Source organism: Sciurus vulgaris (genome assembly GCF_902686455.1).
Source record: "Sciurus vulgaris genome assembly, chromosome: 8".
In the NCBI taxonomy this organism is placed as follows: Eukaryota; Metazoa; Chordata; class Mammalia; order Rodentia; family Sciuridae; genus Sciurus; species Sciurus vulgaris.
This window is the reverse complement of record NC_136468.1, coordinates 143,885,076-143,910,603: the sequence shown is the minus strand read 5'-3', so window position 1 is coordinate 143,910,603 and position 25,528 is coordinate 143,885,076. Positions and strand designations below refer to the sequence as shown.

At 56.4% G+C, this 25,528-nt stretch overlaps 1 protein-coding gene across 1 annotated transcript in view; it reads left to right on the top strand.

Moving 5' to 3' along the window:
- The window catches only part of RPH3A (rabphilin 3A), an 84,475-nt gene that overhangs the window by 56,159 nt on the left and 2,788 nt on the right, over positions 1-25,528 (top strand). Inside the window, exons 5-19 of the mRNA XM_079149663.1 lie at positions 2,339-2,468; positions 3,642-3,728; positions 4,983-5,145; positions 6,235-6,273; positions 6,363-6,515; positions 13,018-13,104; positions 14,172-14,234; positions 15,073-15,291; positions 16,567-16,646; positions 17,297-17,371; positions 18,435-18,544; positions 19,398-19,524; positions 21,137-21,193; positions 21,687-21,841; positions 24,647-24,728. Of these exons, the coding sequence (XP_079005789.1) occupies positions 2,339-2,468; positions 3,642-3,728; positions 4,983-5,145; positions 6,235-6,273; positions 6,363-6,515; positions 13,018-13,104; positions 14,172-14,234; positions 15,073-15,291; positions 16,567-16,646; positions 17,297-17,371; positions 18,435-18,544; positions 19,398-19,524; positions 21,137-21,193; positions 21,687-21,841; positions 24,647-24,728 (1,627 nt within the window). The remainder of the gene's footprint in view (positions 1-2,338; positions 2,469-3,641; positions 3,729-4,982; positions 5,146-6,234; positions 6,274-6,362; positions 6,516-13,017; positions 13,105-14,171; positions 14,235-15,072; positions 15,292-16,566; positions 16,647-17,296; positions 17,372-18,434; positions 18,545-19,397; positions 19,525-21,136; positions 21,194-21,686; positions 21,842-24,646; positions 24,729-25,528) is intronic.

Genomic DNA, 25,528 nt, shown 5'->3' with positions numbered 1-25,528 from the left:
CTTGGCTTCTGCTGGGCTGGAGGGACACAAGAGCAGCTTGGGGGCCTCATCTCCGGGCCTGGCGCAGAGCGGGTGCTGCTGTTGCTCCAGGAGTCCTGGGCCCTGGCCGTTGCTGGCTCCCGGTCACGCCCGCTCCTCCTTCCTGCAGAAGCAACTTCCAGGGAAGAGCCGGGGAGGGGCTCCCGTCTGCTGGGCAGTTCCGCCCACCGGGGTCCCCATGGGGCTCTGGACGCAGCCGGGCAGAGCGGCCCCTCTCCTGAACGCAGCGCTAAGCACATCATGCCAGAGCCGGGTGGGGTGAGTGGCCGTCAGGTGACTGCCAACAGGGCTGCCAGGCCCCTCCCGTCCCCTCTCACATGCCAGTGTCCACTGCAAGACCCAGAGCGGGGAAGGGCGGAGGCCCTGCTCCATCAGGGTCCACGGCTGTGGCTGGAGGAGGCGGTACGCCCTCATTTGAGGACAGGGGACAGGGGAGGGCTCCGGGTTGGTGATGTTCAAATACCCGAAGCCCCACAGGAGGTGCAGGCACAGTCCACCTTCACCCCGCCGGCTGCCTGGGAACCAGCAACAGCACTTTGGAGCTTTCTAGAAGTGCAGCACCTCAGGCCCCACCTCACAAGCCTGCTGGTTCAGAATCTGCAGCCTGACAAGGCTCCCGTGTCATCCGTGTGCGCGTTAGATTTGGCGAGCTCCAACGAGTGCACCCGAGACTCAGGTTCTGGTTTGGATCTGCCGGTTCCTAACTGTGTGACCCTGGGCAAGTCACTCAACATCCCTGTGCCTCCCTTTCCTCACTTGAAAAATGATGAAATAGTGCCTAACTCCTAAGGTTGGGGGCAGAGCACCTCATTCAGGGCCAGGCCTTGCCTAAGCGCCTTGTAAGGGCACAGTTATTAGGCACCACTGGACACGCACTGCTGCTCAAGTTTCCTGGATATGAGCGTGAGGAGACAGCTGCTCTCCCCATCCAGTCAGTGGGCCCCGGATGCACCCTGTGGATCTGAGCCCACTGCAGGGAACAGGGCAGACCCAGTCTGCCCAGAGGAATGCATAGTCCTGAGATTGTTTCCCCATCAGCTCAGAGCTCACTGCAGGTCATCCCATGGCCATTTGGAATGAGACAGGGGCTCCCAAGACGTACTGGTCACTCTTACTTTAGGACAGTGAGTGGCAGGAGGCTTCCCAGGGAGCAAGGGTGTAACGGACCCTGAAGGAGGAGGGAAGCTAGGCAGGGAGAATGGAAGAGTGTGTGCGTGTGTGTGTGCACGCGTGTGCACAGGACACAAAGCGAGAAAGAGATCAGCAGGTGTGGATGGGGGTGCCTTCCAGGCATGAGCAACAGCACACCGAGCACCGGGGACCCCTGGAACCGGAGGAAGACTCATGCAGCTAGAGTGGCTGCTCTCACACCTCAAGTTGCATCAGAATCACCCAGAGGGCTTGCAGAAACAGGTTGCCGGGCCCACCCCTAGAACTTCCGCCCCAGCTGGGCTGAGACCCGAGAATGCCCACTTCCAACAAGTTCCCAGGGGACACTGATGCCGCTGGTCTGTGACGATGCTTGCAGAACCACCGCCTGGGGGCAGTCACGTGCAGGGTCCTGGGGCTGCGGGGCCTGGCGAGGCACCAGAGGCCTTTCAATGGGCTGGGGGCGTCCTGACCCAGTTTGTTTGAGGAATGCCAACATGGCAGTGGAGGGAAGAGCGAGTTGCCGAAGGACATGGTGACAGCAGGAAGCCTGTGAGGAGGTCACGCCAGTCATTCAGAACAGAGATGAGAGTGGCTGGTCGAGGTGGAGATGGAGGAGATGGGCAGGCCCAGAAGAGTTAGGGAGGTGGACACAGGGATGGCCGATTGGGTGGGATCACTGCCTGTCAGGGGAGGCGGGGGTCCGGGAAGACCCCAAGCCTTCTGGTTTGAGCTAGTTAACTGGTGGCCATGTCATCTCCTGAGCATGGGGACCAGGTTTGCTGGGGCTGGGGACAGAGATGGAGCCTCCAAGATGTCAAGCACAGCTTCAAAGCCTCGGTGTCAGATCCAGGTGACGTCGCGTGGACATGAGATAGGAGGGCCAGGGCTCGGGGGCAGTTCCTCTGGAGGCGCAACTGGAGGTGGAAGGGGCCACATCAGGTCCTTCACACGGAGCCAACAGAACTGTCGGGGGCATGAGCTTGAGTGAGTCTTCGGTGGCTCTGAGGACGTGCCAGAAGCTTCCACACACGTGCCCTTTCCTGGGGAGAGTCCACGGCTTTGACAGATGCTCACGAGGTGGTGGCCCCACAGGATGCGCTGGTGGCCCTGGTCCTTCACCTCCTTACAGCCCTCTCTCTGCTTCCAGGCGTCTGGTGGACCGACTGGAGGACATGAGGAAGAAGGTGGCGGGGGACGGGGTCAGCCGCTGCATTCTGTGCGGGGAGCAGCTGGGGATGCTGGGCTCGGCCTGCGTCGTGTGCGAGGACTGTAAGAAGGTACCCGCCCGCGCCCCACCTGTCCTGCACGGCACTTGCGGAGGGGCCAGGCTTCTGCTCTGGGGGCCTTGGGTCCTGGAGATGGAGCTTGAAGGGCAATGGGCAGGATGTGAATTCTCCTGGGATGCTCTTCCAACGTCACCCTGACCCACGTCCTCCCCTGAGGCCCCTGAGCTCAGCTCCACACGGGACAACTTGGCAGCCTGAGATAAGACAGGCTGTGGTGGAGCCCATGAGTACCCTGGCTGTGTCCTGGCGACACATGCATGCAGGGCACGTGGGTGTGGACGGCCAGCCTTCTCTCACCCTGGGTTATGGGCAAGAAAGAGCCTTAGCGACCCCCTCTGCAGGCACCTTAGAGCTGCTGGGTGCTGGGCTCTGAGACCATTTGTCTTTGAAGGGAAATCTCCCTGAGCCTCCCTCCCTCTTCCCCCCAAACTGTCCGCACTTGACAATTCCAGGGAGAGATACCCCTGTCTTTGGATCTGCCTGGTTGTGATCAAGGCGATTCCAATTCATGTCTCCAGAGGGAGACATCCACGATGTTCCTGGCCCCTTCTGCTTGGTGGCCCATTTAGCAATTAGGGGGAAATTTATCGATACCGAAAAACTTGTCTGATTCAGTCAACCAGCTAAGGAGAATCCTATGACCTATCGGCTTTTCCTTGCTGTTATGACTGTCAAGAAATTCAGCCCAAGATATAGTGTTCCACCACATAGGGCATTTAAACTCCCTTCTCCACGGAGAGTGGAATTTCTGGTCACTGTCAAGCTTGTCTTGAATCCTTTGGGGGGAAGAAGGAAGAAAATGGACATATGGCCCTTCCTGTTAAAAACAAGGTCCACGTTTAAATAAAAACTGTATCATCGGATCACACACACACACACACACACACACACACACATCTTGTCAATGCTCAGTAGTTACCAAAAACAGACCCCAGTGGACTTTTAGAGAATTCCTTCCTCCAAACTTGGGAATGATTCCAATGCTCATTATTGGAAACAAGACTCAAATTGGAACTTGATTCTCGTTGACCTTTGACCATGGAAGAAAGGGCGAGAAGGAAGAAGGGTTCTCGTTCACCGTCCCCCCCAGGCCCTCCCTGCTCCCCCTCTCCTAGCAGCTCAACGCACGGCTCGGCTGAGAGCTCGTGGCTCTTCTGTCCCCAGAACGTCTGCACCAAGTGCGGAGTGGAGACCTCCAACAACCGCCCGCATCCCGTGTGGCTCTGTAAGATCTGCCTGGAGCAGAGAGAGGTGAGCGGCCTCTCCCCCTCGCCCGCCCCCTTCTCCTTCGGGAACCAGGGAGACTGGACGGCGCTGGGGCCTGGGCTTTCTGGCTGGGTCTTGTGTCTTCAGTTTGAAGGGGATCCGCTCAGCCAGCTGAGAACTGGCAGGATGGCCTCGGGGTGTTTGGATGGGTTTCTTGTCTCCTCGTCGGCATCTGTGACTTTTCCTTCCTCCTCTCCCGCTCCTCGTCCTCAGCCCTCTGATTTCCGTTCTCCCCTCTCCTTGTCAACACCTGCTGTTTTTCTTTTCTCCGACCCCAAGTCTCTTCTCCGTTCTTTCCTTTCCCTGAAGTCTCCCCTTGGCTTGAGGCCTTTTCTTTCGCTCTTGCTCCTTCTCTCTGTGTCCATGCTTTCTTGCCTCTGCTGGCTCTCTCTTTGCTTTGTCTCTGTCCCTCCTCCCTAACCTGCTTTTTATTATTCATTTTACCCAAATGCAATACTTTCTCCTCCCAGTTTCCTCCCCACTCACCCCGTGTTACAGATCTTTGCCTTTGAGTTTGTCGAAATGACCATGTCCCCATCAGCATCAGGCCGGGGCCTGGCAGGAGGAGGCGGGCACTCTGCAACGGGGGAGTCCCACAAAGGTGCCTTTTCCATAGGGCAGGGCAGGGTTGAGGGAAGTCCCCAGTGGTGAGATGCCTGGTGCAACCGCAGGGCTGCTGTGAGCACTCCTGGGACTGAGCAGCTAAGGAGGGAGCAGTAGGCAGACTGGAAGACAGGAACACAGCCAGAGAACTACACAGCAGGACCTCACTGTCCTGCCAACTCCTGCTGTCCACACTGGTCAGCCTCCCGGGGCACAAAGCAGGGTGCAGAAGAGTGGGATTGGATTTGACAGAAGATCGGCATGAGCTGTTGAGCACACCACCCTGTCTGGTCCTCACCCACAGGGCAGGACAAGGGCCCGAGGTCTTGGGAAAGCTGTGGGCAGATCACCCTCTCCCCCTCAAGTACAGTAGAGAGCATGCCACGTCTCAGAGATGGACAGCTTGAGGTCAAGTCCTTCTTCCATTCTCTGATTTTGGGACAATCCTTAACATTTCCCACATTCAATTTCTCCATCTGCACGATGGGTCTCATTGGGTTTACAGGGCCGACGTGTGGAAGAAATAAATGGGCTTGCTATTTTGTCCTTAGTGCGGTGGACAGAGAGCAAAAAGATTTTGAAATTGGCTCCTGAAGGCAAGAGTGACGGGGCTTCAGCGCCTCCCTCCCTTCCCAGGTGTGGAAGCGCTCCGGAGCCTGGTTCTTCAAGGGCTTCCCCAAACAGGTCCTCCCACAGCCCATGCCTATAAAGAAAAGCAAGCCCCAGCCGCTGGTCAGCGAGCCTGCTGCCCCGGAGCAGCCCCCCGAGCCCAAGCACACGGCCCGCGCTCCTGCTCGAGGTAAGACATGGTCAATTTGTTCAGCACCAAGGACAGCTCCGGCCAACTGGTCTACCTGGAGGATGTCCCTGCAACGGGCTGTTTCTGCTAGGTTGGGGCGGCTCAGGGAACTCTCCAGCAAAGCCAGGCTGCCGAGAAACTTTGCTGTTGTCCCCGGTGGAATATGCAGAGATATCAAAGAAGGGGAAGTTAAAATTAATCGAGAGAGACTCCCTGCACCAAAATACACCCTGGAGCCTGGAGGGCTGGGGGCTGGCTGGGGAGGGCTTCCTGGCTGCTCATATTTCTTCTATCAGCCATAAGCAAATGTGAAATCGGACTAATTAAAAGTGAAAGATGAATAGAAATGAAATTAGTAAAAGAAAATTATCACAACTCTTGATGGTATCACTATAATCCAAGTATTGTTATTAAATATTAAAATGAAGACTAAAAGAGACCCAAAAACAAAGGCAACCACAATAAAAACACACTTATCTTAATTGGATTAGACCCCTCAGCCTGCCCCAGTAAGGCCCTGGCAATAATTTCAATTAACACCAAGTGATAAAATCTGGCCCTAATGGCAACTCTGATGATGAACGCTGCCCAGAGTCTCTGGAAGGAGAGTTACAACTGAAAGTTTCAAAATTTAGAGCATCCCACTGTGTCTCCCACAGAATGGCCTCCTAAGGTACGTAGCTCAGTGCTTGGCACCTGAAAGATGTTCCAAGAACGCTTTCTTCCTGGCAAGGCAGGGGCGATACCCACCCCTTACAGGAATCGCCCAGCTGTCAGCAGAGGCTGCTTCCCCGAGGAGCACCGAGTCTCCACCACTAGATCCTCCTTTTCCAGAGCAAGCCCTGCTCCATCTAGGCTGCCAGGATTGTGCGGCCAGACTCCTCTTTTCTAAGCCTGTGTGTGTTCGTACGGGCCAAGGAAACAACACGACATTGCAAAGAGGAGCCAGATCAGAGGGGAAGCTGGAGGGAGACGTCTTAGTGTTTTTTAATGTTCTTGGGAGAAGCGAACAAACCCCTTTGTGGGCTTCTTGAGGAATAGCTCTCCAGACACCAGGAAATCAGCGCTCCCCATTATTTCTCTCTCTAGCTGACACTGAAGACAGGAGAGGCCCAGGTCCCAAAACAGGTAGGCTCTGCCAACTGTCTTACACTTTGGGGCAGGAGTCCCTTTACCCCAGTCCTCTGTTGTCCTTCGACTCATGCTTTTCCTTCCAGGACCTGACCAGGCATCTGCTCCTGGGCGGGGAAGCTATGGGCCTCCTGTGCGCAGGGCCTCTGAGGCCCGAATGAGCTCATCTACCCGGGATTCGGAGAGCTGGGACCATGGCCATGGCGGGGGAGCTGGGGACTCCAGCCGGAGCCCGGCAGGTGAGAGGGGTGGGGAAGTCCAGTTGCGCTCCTAAATGAGGAGAATCAGAAGGAATGTGCTCACATGGGGTTCGCTGAGCACCTACTGTGTGCCAGGGACCCTTCTAAACGCTGGTTCTAGTCTATGGCAGAGGAAAGACAGGATCGTGAGCAATTCTGGTTCTGAAGATCTGTGACTGGTTATGTCCATTTCATACCCTAACATCATGTAAGAAAAAAACCAAAATCTGCTTTTGAAACACAATACAAAGCAGAAAACATTTGGATTCTATTTGTTAAAAGAAAACTGAACTTCTCAACTAAAAAGTGTCCATGTCAGAATTTAACTGTTAGGTAGTTTGTGGCAAAGATGGCTAAATAATGAAGCAAATTTGAATCTGTGTATACTAATAAGCTGCTTTTTTCTGTTGAGACTATCATTCTTTGTCTTACCCAAGAGGCAATTACCTGAATTGGATGTCTGAAATATAACTTATGCAAGAATAGTTCTGTAAATACATTTAAATAAACTGTAAAGACATTTAATAAATATAGTATTTATACTAAAAAAAAAAAAAAGAAGAAGAAAGAAAGAAAAACAGGATCTTTTGCCTTGTTCTGAACAAAAAGAACAATACCTGGGGGAAAATGCTCCTTGGCTTTGAGAAAAGTCTCAAGACCTGTCCACGCTCTTCTTCCCCTGGGCACGTGGCCTCTGCTCTCTGTGAAAGGGACCTGGTCAGCATGGCCAGGATGCCACCGACAGGTGCTGCCATCTAGCCTGGCACCTCTGGGCCCACCAGCGGTGGATTTATACAGCAAGGGTGCCCACTGGGGAGAGCCCTCCAACCCTAGGTTTTAAAGAAAATGCCAACTAGGTTGGGGACATCTACGTGCCTCAGACCCTGTCTGAGAGCTCGGCGGAGCCCAGGTCTGAGTTGGACAGGCTGAATGTCGAGGTCCCACGTTGAGTTCAGATCTTTGCCTCCTAAACTGTGGCTCATGGCGTAGCATCTCAGTTCCCCTTCCTGGTGACAGAGCGGGGCACATGTGGTCAGCTGCCAGACCCCTCGATGAATCCATGGTCCAGGTGGTCAGAGGAAGATGAATCTCTAGATCTGCATCATCACAAAATATTTATTGAGTGCTTACTGTGCACTTGACACCGACCCAAGCTCTTCACACATACCATCCCAATGAACCCCCGTCACCACACCAGCTCCAGGTATGAGACTTCAGGGTTCCCATTTTACAGGTGGAAAAACAGGCTCAGCGAGGCAAAGCCGCTGCTCTCCCTGGGCCACCTCACTGATGATTGGTCAAAATGACAATTCAACCCACATCTGCCCAACGCCAAAGCCTGTACTTTTTGTTTTGTCTTCCAGAGGCGAGATCTCTATTGCAATTTCTTTTCTGTATTTGTAAGATATATACAGATTATGTTTTATTATATGTGTAATTAGCCATTTTAAGCATTTTTTCATACACGGTTCAGTGACAGAAAGTACACTGTGGTGCAACCAGCACCACCATTGATCTCCAGAGCCCCTTCATCATTCCAAACTGAAATTTCATGTCCATTACATAGTAGCTCCTTGTTTTACCCATTCTCTCTCCCTGGTGACCACTACTCTTATTTCTATGAATTTGACTATTCTAGATACCACGTGTAAGTGGAATCATACAATATCTTTTTGTATGTGGCTTATTTCACTTACCATAACGTCTTCACGGTTCACCCACCTTGTGACACGTGTCTAGATTCCCTTCCTTTTCAGGGTTGCATAATATTCCACTGCATACATATGCCATATTTTATTTATCCATCCACCTGTCAATGAGCACTGGAGTTATTTCTCCCTTTTGGCTGTTGTGACTAGCGCTACTGCGAGCACACCATACAAATACCTGTTTGAGTCTCTTGAGGATATACCTATAAGTGGGATTGCCTCATCTAATGACAATTCTATGCTTAATTTTTTGAGGCCCTGCCATGCTGTTTTCCGTGGTATCCGCACCACTCTTGCGTTCCTACCAACAGCGCACGGGGTTCCAATTTCTCCACATTCTGTCTAACGCTTGTGATTTTCCGGTGTTCCTCGGTTTCTGCGGGTTGGCTGGTTTCTCTGGTTGTTAAACCATAGCTATCCTAGTGAGTGAAGGCCACTGTGGAGCTGTAGAGTTGCTTCGCACCTCCTAGGATGAGGGGCCTTGCCCCGTGCTTATTGGCCAGTTGCACGTCTCCTTTAGAGAAATGTCTGTGTCAGTGTTTTGCGCCCTTTTCTAAATCAGGTAGTTGGGGCTGTTTTCTAGAAGTTCCTCCCGTATGCTGGGCATCGATGCCGCATCAGACGCGCAGTTTGTAAACACCTTCTTCACCCCTTCCCTGGTCACCTCCTTCACTGGCCATTTGAGGTGCAGAAGTTTTTTTTGTTGTTGTTGTTTTTTTGTTTTTTTTTTTAAATTTCGATAAAGTCCAGTTTGTCTACTCTTTCTTTTGCTTCCTGGGTTTTCAGTGACATAGCAAAGAAATCGCAGCGATGGAGATTCCCTTTACGTTTTCTTCTAAGAGTTTTATAGTTCTAGCTCTTTCGTTTGAGTCTCTGGTCCATTTTGAGTTAATTTTTGTACACCCAACCCTGTGCTTTGAATTTCTGTGTCATCTTGCCGCCTAGGGGTAAAGTCACTCCCAGGCCAGTCCTGAGCCGGCCTCGGATCTCTGTCCCTCAAGTCAGTGTGAAGTCCCCCTGGGCACGGCGCTCCCAGCTTCCTCCTGCTCGGCTCACGCTGAGTTAACCGCTTGCTGCCCTGAGTTCCCAGAGCAGTGAGGCGCAGGGACCGCGGCGGTGGCACGTCCCTCCCTGGTCTGATTCACACGGGGCATCTCTCTCGCTACCTCAGGTTTCCCATAAGTACTGAGCATGGCCACCACGTCAGCTCTTCCTCCTCATCTTCAGGCTGCGCTCAGGTTCCTGCTGAGCGTGGGCTCTTCAGGAGGCGCACACCTGGATGGACAGTTGATCTCACAGCTGGACCGGGGGTCAGACACACCTGTCATCCTCACTTAGAGACAAAGCAAGAGAGGCTAAAAGCAACCCACTGCCCAGGGCACGTGGAAGTCAAGGCCTGGCTGCTGTTTGACCCCAGCAGCTCTCTGTCGCCCCCTGGAGGCCTGGAGAGCAGCTCCAGGGAACAAATTCCTAGGGAGCCACCTTCCTTCCAGAGCTTAACCCTGGAACCTCAGGGTCCGCCCTCAACAGTGTGCACACCCCTCCAGAGGTTCCCTGAGAGGGGCCTGGGAACCCAGAACAGCTAACCCTATTTTGAGAGACCCAGAAAGACTTCACAGAGGAAATGGCTTCTAAGAGAGAACTATATTAGAAAAATAAATAAATTAGGTACAGCAATTCCATGTGTGTGTGGTGGGGGTGGGGTGCAGTGATACATTCCAGGCAGAGGAACAGTATGTGCAAAGGTGCAGAGATGAAGCCTGGCAAGGTTGGCTGACTGTGGTCCCTGGTTCCATAATATTGGGTGGTGGTAGAGGTGCCCCTCCTAAAATTGGACAGTGCACAACCTAAACTACTGTACACCACAGCCCTCCCTTGGAGGTATTCCATGCAGGGCTTTCTATGCCAAGAAAAAGAGCTTGAACTTGAGAAATAGTGTTACGTTGTATTGGAGCCCAGTGGCTTCCCTGCTGCACCCGGCCAAAGGCTGTCTTTCTGTCGGAGGCTAATACCCCTGGTGGTGTTTTTGCCTTCTGTGACTCTGGAATAAAATCAAGTTTCTTTTTCCAACATAAAATTACCCTTCTGCCGGCACCTCCAGCTGCATAGCCAGTAACTCATAAGCTATCAATTCATCCACCCAACATTTATTGAGCACCTACTGTTCTAAAGAGGGCAAACATTTATACAGCACTCCAAATGCCGGATGCCAAAGCAAGCCCTCGCCATTTCGTTGACTCCTCACAACAACCTGAGATCAGCCTCGTTACTATTCCCATCTTCCCCCTCCCCCCTCCTGTTCCACATCACAAGGCGATCTCGGCCACCACAATAAGACAGGAGAAAACACGAGACAGAAATTCAGAAAGGAAGAAGCCAAGTGGTTCCCACTGCAGGTTACATGAGAGCTGCCAGAGGGGCCCACGGTGACCGCCCACTGGCAGTAAGTACAGCAGCCCACAGGACACGAGGGTAAACAGAAGAGAGGAGGCAAGTCTGCGAGGCCAAGCCAGGAGGACCGGGAGTCCCAGTGTAGCAGTGTGGCAGGAGGGGAGGGGAGGCGTGTTCTCTTAAACAAGCTCTGCGAGAGTTTCAGTGAACATGAAGCCTGAGTCTAAGATGCAGGTAAGCGAGTTTAGAATTCTTCCTGAGGGTGCTAGGGGGCCATGGAAGGGCCGGCCACTGCCTTCGCCTTCCACATCATCCACAGGCGACACAGGTGTGGCCATGTGATAGACACTCACGTCCCACCTGGTGGCGCTCAGGTTGCTCCAAGGGGCCTGGGGTCCAGGACACTGGGCCGTTTATGCCACCGGCTCCGTGCCGCCTCGGGAAGGCACAAAAGAAACCCTTCTCCATAGCGGAGCCCAGGTCCTCGCAGGCAGTGAAAGCCTAAGTCCCCGGCCGAGAACCTGGGGGAGCTGCGACCAGGAGCTCAGGGCGGGACGCAGCTGTGGCAGGAACCAGGTCACAACCCTGGCACCTGCCCCAGTTCCGCCTTCTGCCCAGGTCTGGGACCCCAGTGAGAGCTACAGGGAGCCCATGTCCTTCCAGGTTGGCCCGCTCTGCTCTGCCTCCCTCAAGGCTGGGCACAAAGTCCCTACTGGAGGCCACAGCCTCCCCCTCCCTTCTCCCTCTCCTCCCCCCTCCTCCCCTCCCCTCCCCTCCCCCTCCCCTGGGGCGGCTTGTCTGGCCTCTTCAGTTCAATGTCCGGCTCACCAGCACCAGACCAGGCTGGGGGACCAGAGCCCCTGGCGCCTGCCTGCCGTGTGATCCCACCGCGCAGGTGGGATGCTGGGCTCCGTCCATCTGCAAGGTGGCGGTGCTGACGTCACCCTCCCCTCGCCGCCCGTGCTCTAAAGACGAAGGTGGCCCGCGGTGGAGGCCGCTCCGCGCGTGGCCAGGGCTCCAGGTGCATCTTACCACTCGCACCCGGCGGTCCGGGGCCGGTGGCAGCCGCTGAGGACACGGCCTCTGGAGGGAGGCAGACAGGCTTGGCCAGAAGTCCTGCCCTGGCTGTTCCCCAGCCGTGTGGCCGTGGACACACTCAGCCTCCCGCCCTCCAGTCAGAATGGGGACCAGAAGGCCACAGGCAGCACCTAGCGACTCGACTCGGGCCGCCGGTGAGTGCCGGCTGCTCTTTCCCCAGGGACCCCTGCTTCGGGCTCTGCCTCCTTGACTGGGCCGCGCCCTCCTGGAGCAAAGGCAGGCTGCGCAGCCAGCTGCGCAGAGGGCGTGGCACCGGGTGGGTGCTCCAGGGTCGCTGGTTGAAGGCGGGCGTGCGGGCGTGAGCGAGCACCCGGATGCGCGCGTGGACGGCGGTGCTAACGTCGCAGGCGGGACACCACCTGGGGGCTTACGAGGCCTGTGCGGAGCTAGCAAGGTGCCCCGGGTCATGAGCCCTGTCCAGAAAAAAGCCCTGGTCTGAATTCAGGAAAGGTGTGATCCAGCCGGCGAGCTCTGTCCGAGTCTGGGGCTTTCTTCCTGAAATGGCACACGTGCTGGGCACCAGGCCCTGCTGCACAGGCTGTTTCCCTCTGTCCACCAGCAGCCCCATCCAAGAGTCAGACACAGACTCAACCCCAGCTGCCTGAGTTCTAGCCCTGACAGTGCTACTAAACATCCACAAGGCCGTGGGTGAGCTTAACCCCTCTGTGCCTCAGTTTCCCCACCCATAAAATGGTGACCAGAGGGCACTCATCTTGTGGGATTCTTAATGTAGAGATTAAATTCTCATATGTAAAGTCCCTGGCACAGGGTATGCACTGAATAAATATTTAACTTGTGATTACTACAAGGTCCGTAGAGCTGTCAACTCAATGAGGCACCTGAGGCTCAGAGAGGCTGAGCAAGCAGCCCAAGGTCACACAGCTTATAAAGGAAATGGTGGGATGCATTGGCAGGTCCACATGAAGACAGTCTTTCAATAATAATTAAATGATATCAACGCTGACACGTGTTAAGTGCAGACTGTGTGCCAAGCACTGCCTGGGTGGGATCACCGTGATCTCATCATGGCCCCGTGAAATGGGTGCCGTAATCCCCATGTGACATGATGAAGTTGAGGCCTGAGAGGACAGGTCGCTTGTGCAGTCACACAGGCGGAAGCAGAATCACACACCTGTGCTTTTTAAACACATGCTGCAGCTGGGATTCGTCTTCCGAGAAAGCACTGAGGCGCCGGCAGGGGTGGCAGGGGCGGCCAGGGCTGCGTCGTGGAGGGACCAGCGCCTCCCTGCAGTGCGCACGTGTGCGCATGTGAGTCATGACGTGTCTCCTTCGCTTCCCTGCAGGTTTGAGACGAGCCAACTCAGTCCAGGCCGCCAGACCCGCCCCGGCCTCGGTGCCCAGCCCAGCACCTCCTCAGCCTGGACAGCCAGGTACCTGCCACTCACCCACCCACCTGCCCAGGCCATCACCCCATCCCTCCCGCCCTCTTGCAGAGCTGCTGAACTTTCTTCAAGATACAGCCCTCACTTGAACCTACGCTCAGCTGAGATGCTTAGGAGGAGGGATCGTCCAGGCAGACGCTGGGCGGGGCAGAGGAGGCGGAGCAGAGGAGGAAAAGGAGGGGCGGGGCAGGGGGAGGAGGCGGGGCGGAGCAAAGGAGGTGGGGCAAAGGAGGAGGAGGCGGGGCAGAGGAGCAAAGGAGGAGGTGGTGGTGGAGCAAGAAGGAGGAGGCGGAGCAAGAAGGAAGAGGCGGGGCAGAGGAGGAAAAGGAGGGGCGGGGCAGGCGAGGAGCAGGCGGGGCAGGGGAGGAGGAGGTGGAGCAAAGGGGGAAGAGGCGGGGCAGAGGAGCAAAGGAGGAGGTGGTGGTAGAGCAAGGGGGAGGAGGTGGAGCAAGAAGGAAGAGGCGAGGCAGAGAAGGAGGAGGCGGGACAGGGGAGGAGGAGGTGGAGCAAAGGGGGAAGAGGCGGGGCAGAGGAGCAAAGGAGAAGGAGGCGGAGCAAGAAGGAGGAGGCGGGGCAGAGGAGGCAGAGCAGAGGAGGAAAAGGAGGGGCGGGGCAGGCGAGGAGCAGGTGGGGCAGGGGAGGAGGAGGTGGAGCAAAGGGGGAAGAGGCGGGGCAGAGGAGCAAAGGAGGAGGAGGAGGTGGAGCAAGAAGGAAGAGGCGAGGCAGAGAAGGAGGAGGCGGGGCAGAGGAGGAGGAGGCGCAGCAAAGCATTTTGTCCAGTTGGGCTAGAAGCAACAGTGCACCACCATTCCTCAGGGTCCCACCTCAAGTGTCACCACTACCACTTCAGAGGAGGTCGAGGCCCAGGAAGGTCCCGTGGCATTGGGGCTTGAACCTGGGCCTCTCTGACCCCCATGTGCCCCAAAGGAACTGTTCCTGCAGCCTCGTTGACTCTGCTGCCTCTCGGCCTGCATCCACACCTGTGAAATGAGGGGGGACAGGCAGACTCCCAAACAACTTGGCCTCTTGGCTACACCCCTCTCTTTCCCCCTCAGGGCCCCCAGGGGGCAGCAGACCTGCTCCTGGGCCAGCTGGACGCTTTCCAGAGCAGAGACCAGGCAAGTGTTTGCCTCTTCCCAAGAGGCCCCCGCCATCCGCATGGCCACATCCTCCCACTTCCTGGTAAAAGCCTGCCCGCTCTTGGCTCAGCCTGCACCCTGAGACTATCCCATGGGGTCCAAGCAGCGCCCACTCAAACCCTCCAGATGGCCCATGCTGAGGTGATAGACAGGCGATGCCTCACAGGGCTTCAGAGCAGACTGCTGGGCCTCAAATCTCTGCTTCCTCACTTCCTCGCTGTGTGACCCAGGACACGTCACTGAACTTCCCTGAATCTCAGCTTCCTTATCTATTGCAGGGTTGTTAGCAGGATTAAAAAAATTGATAAACAAAAATCCGTAGCGTGGAGCCCAGCATGTGGTAAGCCCGTGCTAAACAACAGTGCTCACTGTGTGAGATCGATAGTGATAGCATGATCCCCTGTCATCAGCCATCACAGCCACCACCTAGCCACTGCATTCTAATGTTCCAGGCACTGTTTCAGTGTTGTGCAGTTAGGGCATTGTGTAAAATAATACCTACTACTCTTGGAGTACCCTCAGATATGATTTCCATTCTACAGATAAGAAAACTGAGGCTCAGAGACATTAAGTAATTCACCTGAGGTCACACAGCCATGCTACAGACCCAAGCTGTCTGTCCCGGGTCCGCACCGCTGCTCAGCACCCTGCACGGTCCGTTCCGCCCATGTCTGAACCAACTCCAGGCGTTCACTAGCGTCACAGGTTCCCAGGCCCCGCTGCAGGGCCCACTGGTTCTGGATGGGGCCTGGGAACCTGCATTTCAAAGTTTTCCTATGAAGCAGGGATTCATCTGTCCTCTCTCATGTCCCTACAGAGGTGGCTCCCGGTGACCCTGGCTATACGGGGGCCACTGCTCCACCCCGGGAGGAGAGAACAGGGGGAGCCGGGGGCGTCTCCGCAGCTGCAGCCCACCCGCCAGGCCCTTACCCCCAAGCAGCCGCAGTGGCCCCCCAGCCTGCCCCGGCCCCTGCCCGCCAGCCGCCCCCGGAGGAGGAGGAAGAGGACGCCAACAGCTACGATTCCGACGAAGCCAGTAGGTGGCCAGGAGGGAAGCCATGTGTGGGAGAAGCCACCCAGGAGCCGACCCAGGAGCACGGCCCGGCCAGGGTCCCCCCTGACCCGGCCTCTCACGGGCCAAACCCCAGGAGCACAGGAGAGTTAGGAAAATACAGATTTATGTTTCTAAATCCTCAAAATGATACCAGCTTCCTAAAGCTCCGTTTTAAAATGCACACAACGTCCCAGCCACCGTTTTTATCATCGAAAGGCTGCGTGATTGCGGGCGTCCCCATGTTCCGTCTGGCAGTCCCTCAAGTCAGATGGAGCCGACCCACGGCCGCCATCCCGTCCTGGGCGCGTCTGTCTGCACATTGTCAAAACTCCCTGGCGAATGTCTTCTAAAGGTGTCCAGCCATGATTCCAAGTCACTGGCCACGTCCTTTGGTGCCTGTCCACTTGATGATTGGCTCACTGAGTAGCGAGTCTGCATTCTGCCCCCAGACCCGAGGCCCGGGGACTCACGCAGGCACGCTCTGGGGACCTTTCTTCTCCTGGGTGCAGCTGGGAGCAGCGGGGACAGCTAGGGAGGCAGGATGAGCGGCGTCCGGGTCCCAAGGTGCTCCAAGAGCCCGGCGGCCGGTGGCGCGGCCTCAGCCCTTCACGCCAGCTCGCCTCAAGGCACAGAATCCACCTCCCGCATGGGGTGGGTCAACCGAGGTCCCCTGGGGAGGGGCTCCCTGACGGCCCCCATCCTGTCCCTAAGTAGTGCTCAGCACAGGAAGAGTGGCCACGATGGGCCCTGGACGTCAGGGGACCCGGGAGTAGCAGTTGCTGAGCCCCTGCCCTGCCCCCTGCCGAGTGCATTTGCTCCCTCATGGAGCTGAGGCTGGCGACTCTGCTTTTATTGCTCCCATTTTATAGACGAGCACGGCGAGGCTCTGAGAGGCTCAGGGACTTGCAGGAGTTCACGCAGAGCAGAGGCCGGGCTGGGTGAGCGTCAGCTGACCCCGTGGTCTCCACGCTCTCCCTGGGGTTGGGGTCTCAGATGCCCCTCTGCCTGGCCAGCCTAGGGCTCTCCATCTAGCGGGGTGGGAAGTCATTCACAAAATAAGTGCCCACAAGGTTAACTGACCACAGGAGGCTCTACAGAGGAGGGCCGACCAGATGGAGCGTCCAGAGCAGGGACAGCATCTTCCTCTCCGCTGTCACCTCGATGCCTAGCCCAGCCCAGGCACACACAGAGTGCTCTGGAGAGGTTTGTTGAATGAATAAGCAAGTGTCCTCCCGGCCCCTATCTCTGTCCCCTCAGCCACCCTGGGTGCCCTGGAATTCAGCCTGCTCTACGACCAGGACAACAGCTCCCTGCAGTGCACCATCGTAAAGGCCAAGGTGGGTGAGGGGCCTGGCTGGGGTCCCCAGGGTGCTTGGCATTTTTAGGAGACTCGGGGATGGGTTGCCAGGCCATCTCTTGTCACCTATCTGGGGCGTGACAGTGATGAGGACAGCCGTCATTAGCCACAGCAAATTCCTGTGGGGGAGGACCTCCTCTGGGGACCGTCCCCGGGTGCGGGGTGCATTTATCAGTGGCTGCCTCCTGGGAGCTGAGCCAGGATCTGCCTGGGGCTGCCCACCACCTCCCTGGGAAGTAATGCCAGCTCGACTTGACAGCTGACATGCAGAATGGCCCCGCCTCCTCCTTGTCCTGGTTCCCTGTAACAACAGGGCTGTGCAGCTGGAGCCTCGGCCCGGGCAGGGGCCCCGATGCTACAGAAACCAGGACACTAATATAGGCTTCCAAGTGGTGGGGAGCGGGCACTTCACAGGTGGGACTCCTTGAAAATGAGTGGTGAGATTGACAGGTGAGTAAACAGGCCCAGAAAGGTTCAGAAACTTGCCTAAGGTCACACAGCTAGGGAGCCCTGTCTGCCTGACTCCCCTTCTCTCTTTGGAGGGTGGATGGACAGGATGGGCCCATGGCTCTTGACGGCTGGACCCCAGCCCTCCTGAGGTCCTCACACAGTCACCTCCGTCTCTTGCAGGGACTGAAGCCCATGGATTCCAATGGCTTGGCCGATCCCTACGTTAAGCTGCACCTCCTGCCGGGAGCCAGCAAGGTACCATCTGGCCTCCACATCTCTGCAGGCTGGAGCATGGGCCTTGGCAGCCACCGGGCTCTCAACTCAGAGCCTAAAATAGCCCTATCTGCCCCAAATCCATGCCCGTCCCATGAGTGCAAAGCCCCCTGGAGGGGTAAAGTGTGGGCCTAGGGACGGGTCTGCTGATCCCTCCGTCTCTGAAGCCTGGGGGCCGGGAGCAAAAATGCCTGACTGTGCCCTTCACCTACTCAGGCGCCTTCTGTGGCTCCCCAGTGCTGACCAACCAACACTGCTGTCTCTAGACGGAAACCAGTGACTTTCTCCAGATTTTAGGGCCACGCCCTTCAGACAGCATTCTTAGCCTGAGGGGAAGGGGCCTGCGAGTTAAATCAGGTGCCCCTAAGACTAAAGAGGACATACGCACTCACGCAAGTAGGCACTTTGCCTCATTCTTCCCTTATTTGGATCAAAGACAGCCCCTCACTGGCCCTGGCCCCGCCCACTCCCAGCAGCCTTTGCTTCCCACGAAGCCACACTTTTTTGTGGCTTTTTTGTGTCAAATCCAAACCTGCCTTGCAGAGGATCCAGTCGGAGCCACTTCCGAGTCAGTGTGAATTAGACTTGTCACCTGCCCTCCTCTTCTGATCCGGTGACATTCCTCTCTCTTGGAACACAATCTAAAATTCCTCTAAGGCATTTCAGGCAGGAGGGATGCTATTTGGGGCAAGGGAAGGCATCGTCCCCGGTCCCCAGTCTAGGGATGGGAGACTCTCTTGTCTACCTCCCTGGTTTATAAAGGATGTGTTTGCTTCTCAAAGGACAGATGCCAGGGACAGCTCAAAGGAAGATGTCGCTGCTTCCTTCCCGTAGAGAAGGTTCCAGAAGGGACTCCGTGCAGCGCATTAGCCCATTTGTCTCTGGCGTGCCTCCCCACGCCCTCAGAGCATGCATTTGGGAACCCGAAGCCCCTGGCACTCCTTTGGGGAAAGTCACCTCCCGCCCCGAAGCAGCTCAGGGGATGGGGCTCCAGGGACGCTCCCACTGAGGTGGCGTCTGTCTGTCCATCTCTCCGGGGCTCTAGTCCAACAAGCTACGTACAAAAACCCTGAGGAACACCCGGAACCCCATCTGGAATGAGACCCTGGTCTACCATGGCATCACCGACGAGGACATGCAGAGGAAGACCCTCAGGTACTGCAGGGCCGAGAGGGAGGCCAGAGGGGACCAAGGCCAGGCAGAACTGAGACTCAGGGTGCAGCTCCCGAGGGTCCCCTTTGAAAAATCCTCTGCATAGTTCTTTCTTTATTCCATTTACCAAATGGAATTTGGTCGCATTACCAAAGCGACGTAGAGTTCTAGCGGTGTCCACGAGATGGGTTCCAGGACCCCGGGGGATGCCTGTCCACAGAGCGGGGAGGCCTGTTTCTGAAGCGGCAGAGCGTTTGCATCTAAGTCCGCAGGTCTGCCTGCACATTCTAGATCATTCCTAGGGGACGTACCTAACACAATGGGAATGCCGTGTAAACAGTTGCCACACGCCATCCTTCAGGGCAGACTGAAAATATTTTCAAATATTTCCCATCCCTGGTTGGGCTGACCCATGGGAGCAGAACCGGCGGATTCGGAGGCGGAAGGTGTGCGGATGAGTCTCCCAGACAGAGTGCTGAGCCAAGGAAGCCCAAGCAAAACGAGCGGCACTCTGACTCTGTTTATCTGAAGGTCAAAAGCAGAATAAATGGTTGCACGCAGCCAGAGGCCAGGAGTGGGTGAGCTGGGAGGCAGGGAGTCGCAAGGCTCTGGACCCTGGAACGGTCCATATCCTGAGCCCAGCGCACATCAGCCAGACGCACCTGACCACGTGGACGTTACCCTGAATCCAGAAGAAATAAGCCCAGGGATGCCCAGCCCAGGGATCCAGACAGAGGACACCCTCCCCGCTAGGCACCCCGCACGCTCCTGGCCAGCACCCTCCGCGAGCCTAGCACACAGTAGGAGCTCAGCTTGCTGCTCTTTCTCTCCCCCCACCCCCTTATGTCCACGGCAGGATCTCCGTCTGTGACGAGGACAAATTTGGCCACAATGAGTTCATCGGTGAGACCAGATTCTCGCTCAAGAAACTGAAGCCCAACCAGAGGAAGAATTTCAATATCTGCCTGGAGCGGGTGATCCCCGTGAGTGCCTTTCCCAGGATCCAAGAGACTCAGGAGGCTGGGCTGCCTGCCGCCCTCCTGGGGCTGCAGCCTCTGTGGAGCGGGAGCCCTCTGCAGGGAACGTGGGGCCTGTCTCTCTCTGCCGTGAGCTCCCAGTTAACATCAGCCCTCCCAAGGCGCCCGGGGCCAAAGCCCAGCTGCTGCCCTCCTGCCCCATGGCCTTGGCCATGTGAACTGTTGTGAGCCCAGAAAATGGGCCTCGTAGCACGGTTACATAGGATGGTTGTGTTTAAAATCAACAACAACAACAAAAACACCCCAGGAGAGAGCGTAAGTAAGCAGCCGCTGTCACGGGAATAAGCCACCAAACCCTCCCGCCCATCACCAAGGCAGACGCCATCCTGCAGGGAGGCAGGAGTCGGCACAGCCCCCGTGTCCCTGGCCCTCAATTTTCTCACCTGCAAAATGGGACAGTGTAGTACAAGCCTCTTAGGATCTTTTAGGGATGAAATATGACAGTGCAGGATCCTCGTTCTGGGTAGAGGTGGCACTTGTCCTTAGAGAAAGAACAAGCATCGATCGAGGTTTCTGAATGAGGCCGTACCCCAGAGCTTCCTGGAGAAGTCCAGAACCAGAACTCAACACACTAAGATTTGGCAGCTCGGGTCCAGCGTCAGGGGAGTGGACGGAGCAGGCGAGAGGCAGCCGCGGGTTGAAACAGCGGTTTGCCAAACGTCTCTCCTGCCCCCAGGGCCTCCCCTGGACGGCAGCCAGCTCCCTGTGGGGAAGCCAGGGGGCTGAGAGCGTCCTGCAGCCTGTTAACCTGTACCCACCCGACAGCCAGCCTGGGGATGGACTGTCTGGGGGCCAGGCCACATTTTTGTGGCTTAAGCACAGCAAGAAGACCCCCAAACAAAGCAGACTCCCAGAACTTTGCGCTGAACCCTGGGCCCCAGCTACACCATTAAAGCAATCCTCAAAGAGCCACCTCCTCGGGCCCTTGCCTGGTAGCTGCTGGCCCTCGGGCTTCCTCTTCTGCCCTCACTCAGTGAATCCAGCTGGCCAGGAACCCAGCTAGGCACCCACCTGGGCCCCCCGCTGCTGGGCCTGCCCATCTTGCTGGGTGAGCAAAGCCGGCCTGAGACACAGAGGCAGCAGGACGGTCGGGGCTTAGGTGGCCCCAGGACACTGTTCAGCGTCTTCTTGGTCTCTTCCCTTTCCCCTCCCTCCACCAACCCCACACAGTGCCCCACGGAGGACAGGAGCCTACTAAATGCTGCCGGCTCACCTCTGATCCTAGACTGTAAGGTTGGATTTTAACTAACGGTTTGCAGACTGTGCTGCTCAGAGCCTGAGGGTCTAGCCAAAGAACCTCAGGAGTCACAGGGGAAGAAGCTCCCGATGGGCCGGACCCCAAGACTCCCAAGCCGGTCAGCCAGTGGGGGTTAAGTCTTACGTTTTACGTGTGGGATGCTCTGAACAATGGGCTCGGCCCCTCTGACCCTCAGTGTCTTCATCTGTTAACTGAGCACTGTAGTAGAACCTACCTCGTAGGTGGCTGTGCATTAACCTGTCTGCCATGAGGGATTCCAGGAGGTGGGCCCCATAGACAAGGTTGTTTCCTTCCGTTCAGATGAAGCGCGCTGGGACCACCGGGTCGGCTCGCGGGATGGCTCTTTACGAGGAGGAGGTGAGCGTCACGGGCACGGGGCCGCGCTGGCTGGGGCTCCTGTCTTCTTCCCCTTCCTCCCCGCCCTGTCCTCGCCAGGTCCTGCTGGCTCGTTGCCCGGGCTGCTTCACCCAGCCTCCCAGGAGGGGCAGATCCCGCCCCACAGGGGTGCCCGGGAGCCCCTGGCCCTGCTGAACCAAGACCACCAAGGGCAGCGCAGGGGGCGGAGCAGAGATGGGTTAACCCCGCCCACCACCCGGTCCTCGTGGGCCCCAGCGAGTGCCCTTGGTCAGGGAGGGGTGAGACCAGAGTCAAGGGTCAAGCTCAGCCGTGGGTCAAGGTCAAGGACCGGCATCAGCTCCGCCTCTGCTCAGTCGGGACTCAGTCCTGTGCTGAGTCAAATCCAAGCCGCTGGCCCCGGTGCCTGGGCTCCCCGCAGGCGGGTCCCTCCGCCGTCCGTGGCGCTGGCCGGCTCCTCCTGCGCTCCTAGGCCTACCCTGCCCGCCCTCCGCAGCAGGTGGAGCGCATCGGGGACATCGAAGAACGGGGCAAGATCCTGGTGTCCCTGATGTACAGCACGCAGCAGGGGGGCCTCATCGTGGGCATCATCCGCTGCGTGCACCTGGCCGCCATGGACGCCAACGGCTACTCGGACCCGTTCGTCAAGCTGTGAGTCCACACCTGGGGACCACGAAGGGGCTCCCGGGGACCAGACCCGAGAGCCTTGCGCAGGAGACCCAGAGAGGGCCCAGAATGGGCTCCGGGGAGAGGCCGGGTCTCAGGTAGTCCGACTGGCGGGTCCTCGGCCCACCAGGGAGGCTGGCCATCCTGTCCCTCCTGGGAGGAGGAGCATGGGGTGACCCGAATGTAGCCCTGCGAGTCAGCCACGTGCCTCTACCACAGCCCAGAGCCCCATCGCCCAAGCCGCTGCCTGGCTTCCTCCAGATTCTCTCTGGAAATGCTCAGAGACCTTAGATGTGGCGGTTATTCCAGTAAAATCCCCATCGCGGCGATCCAGGAACTCGGTTAGTGCAGATCCAAGCAAGGCGCTTAGCCTCTCGCTCTTTTCCCACGGCTAGACGGCGACAGTAGCGCCCCTGATCTCCAAGGTGGGCCTAGGGCTCAGTTCAGAGTAAGTGTCGTTATCCAAGACGCTTGGGACCAGAATTGATGGGGACTTGGGACGGTGGGGATTTTTTTGGAACATTTGCACATACAGAATGAGACATCGTGGGGGTGGCACCCAAGTCTAAACCACATAAATTCACTTATGTTTTGCTGCACAGAGAGCTGAAGGCAAGTTCATGAAATACCTGCACTTTGACTGAGACCCATGGCATGACATCAGGTGGAACATTTTAGATTTTGAATCAGAGGCGCTCCACCTAACGGGTCCGCACCTGTTGAGCACTTTGGTGGAATCCCGCCTCACCCCCTGGCAGCAGAATGTGCTTTTGTGGAATGTTAAGAGTGTGGGCTCTGGGCCCATACTGCCTGGGTTTGAATCTCAGTCTCCAATATTCTCTGGCTGTGTGACCTGGGGCTTGTGGCTTAGCCCCTCTGAGCTTCGATGTCTTCATCTATAAAATAGAGTAACATTGTGCTGCTAGTGCAGATCATCCAAGAAGGAATGAGATGCACAAGAGGTGGATGCAGGAAATGTCTGAAGGAAGCCAGGAGGGGTCCAGAGGAAGTCCCTAGAGAGGACAGCCCTGATGCAGGTCTGATCCCTGTGGAGGGGAGAGGGCAAGAAGGAAGTCTGGGCAGGAAGAATCTCTGGTGGCGGTCCAGTTGTGCACAAAGCCCCCCACGGAGGGGGCCCTGCACATCTGAGGATAAGGCCACCTTGTGTCCCTGCAGGTTGCTGTGGGCTGAGAACAGACACCAGGAGGTAGACCTCAGGGAGAACACAGTCCTTTTCATCCCCGGCTGCTGGGGACCCCAGAGGTGCACTTTTGTGGGGTCTGGCACATAGTAGGTGCTCAATAAATACTGTTCCAGTGATCACTCTGCTTACTTGCCGCAGAGTGTTTACTGATGTTCTCTCCCGCGGGGGGGCATGCCCGCCTCTGCTGCCTCCGCCGGCAGGAAGCAGCTCTTCCCGAGCCCGGGCTGAAGAGCGGGCCCTTCTGAGCTCTTCCAGATCTTCTCGGAATGAGGCTTTGGTAGCCGAGAGCTCTCATCAGGCTGAGTTCGGCTGCTCAGGGTAATTTGGCTTTGCTTCCTCCTAAGGCCCAAGATGGAAAATGAGCCCATAGCACAGCCTTCGCCTCTGCCCTGGGCAGGGGTCTTCCCATAAATCCCCCCAAACTCATCCTTCTGAAGTGGGGTCACCTGTGAACCAGCCTCCCTGGTGCTCAAGGGGAAGGACACGGCCACCAGTACACAGGTTCCAATCAAAGATTTTTAAGCTGGAAACGCCTTTAGTTTTTCAGCTTCTGGGATCTTTCAGTTCCTTATTTGTGACTCTTCTAAAAATGTCTTTAAAAACAGTTCTGTGAATGAGACAGACATGTTTGGCCAGGCAACTGAGTTCACGCTCATGTTCAAAGTAGTTCACCTAGTTTGAACTACTTTTTCTCTGGCCTGAGCCAGAGAACTGAGTCTGTGAACTTTCAGGCCGTGTTGTTTACTCACCTTGTAAAAAAAAAAGTTTTTAGCCTAGATAAAAACAATCTTATTGCCAAAGAATGTTATGTACACATTTTCATAATTAACATTTGACTTTTGTCAAACACTGTCCCTAAAGTATTCTGTGTCCATTCTGAAAATATTGATTGAGCACCTACTAGATGCCAAACCCTGTGCCTGAACCAGGGAAGACTTCTAGACAGAAGAAGCAGTGTGTGCAAAGGCCCTGAGGTGGAAAGGAGAGCAAGAACAGAGAGGAGGAAAGAGCACAGCAGGATCAGGCTGGGGTGGAGCAGGGACCCAACCACACAGGGCCTTAAGGCTACCAGAGGTCAAAGGGAGCAGCCAGTGAATCATGGAATGACATCATCAGGTCTGAATCTTCTCGATTTTTTGCCTCACAGCTAGCATCTCCCCAGGACTTGGGGGGCAGCCTAAGGGGTGCAAGTGCCAAGTACCACCAGTCACAGGCCTCAATTCGATTGAGAGAAAGTGGCAGCTAAAAACGCAGACTGGAGATGTCACAGCTGGGTGTAACTGCTGGCTGTGTGACCCAGGGCACATGTCCCAACCTCTCTGGACCCTCAGTTTCTGTATATATAAAACGAGTGGTTGTGTTTCTGCCGCCCACGGCTGGTGGGAGGGAGAAGCACGTCCAGGGTGTTTAGTGCGGGGCCTGGCGCCAGCCAAGCAGGCCACAGGGCACGCTGACCATACCAGGGTGGGTTCATTTTCTGACCGGCTCATCCATGACTGTCCCATCGCTGAAGGAGCCCTGGGGCCATGCCAGGGCTGCTCTCATGGTTGAACTCGTCCCTGACAGCCTCTCGTGTCCCCTGACAGCTGGCTGAAACCAGACATGGGGAAGAAGGCCAAGCACAAGACTCAGATAAAGAAGAAAACCTTGAACCCTGAATTTAACGAGGTGAGGAGCCAGCTCCTGCTGGGGCCTGTAGGTCACATCCATGCAGCTTGCTGTCCTAGGTCAGCTTGGGTTAGCCACAGACTGGGAATGAGTTCCTCGTCACTGGAGGGAATCGAGTCTCAGGCAGAGGCCCACAGATCGGGAGTGGACGCTGTGTGGAGAGGCTGAAGCGAACCACCTCCCATCTTCACCACCACGCAGGGCCTAGAACCCTGAGGTCTGAAGGCAGTGAAGCTCTCTGCTACCCCACCTGGCACTGCCCTCTCCCTACGTCCACACAGGGCATCCAGTCCTATGAAAGCCACAGTCTGGGTTCCCATCAAATGTGCTCCTTCCTCTTTGTTCTCCCTACTGCCACCTGGTTTAGACCCCAGAATTTTATGCCTGGTCTATTGCAGTAGACCTTGGAATTTTATGCCTGGACTATCGCAGTAGACCTTGGAATTTCATGCCTGGACTATTGCAGTAGACTCCCCACTCATTTCTCTGTGCTTACCACCTCCTTCAAATAAGTGTGAACTTTTTAAAACACAGATACGAGTTTGCCCTGCCCTTGCTGAACACACTCCACAGTGGTTCTCCAGTTTCTCAGCTGGACAATCCGCCCATCTCAAGTCACCTCCAGGCCTCCGTCTTACGGGCCCTCCTCAAGTCGCACGAGATTCCATGCAGGTCCTTCTGCACCTGGGCTTCCCCCTCCTGGCCTCCACGCCCTCCTCTCCTCCCTACACACTCCTATCCACCCCTCAGGACATGGAGTCAGCGCCGGCTCCCACAGATAGCATCCCCAAGTCCAGGCC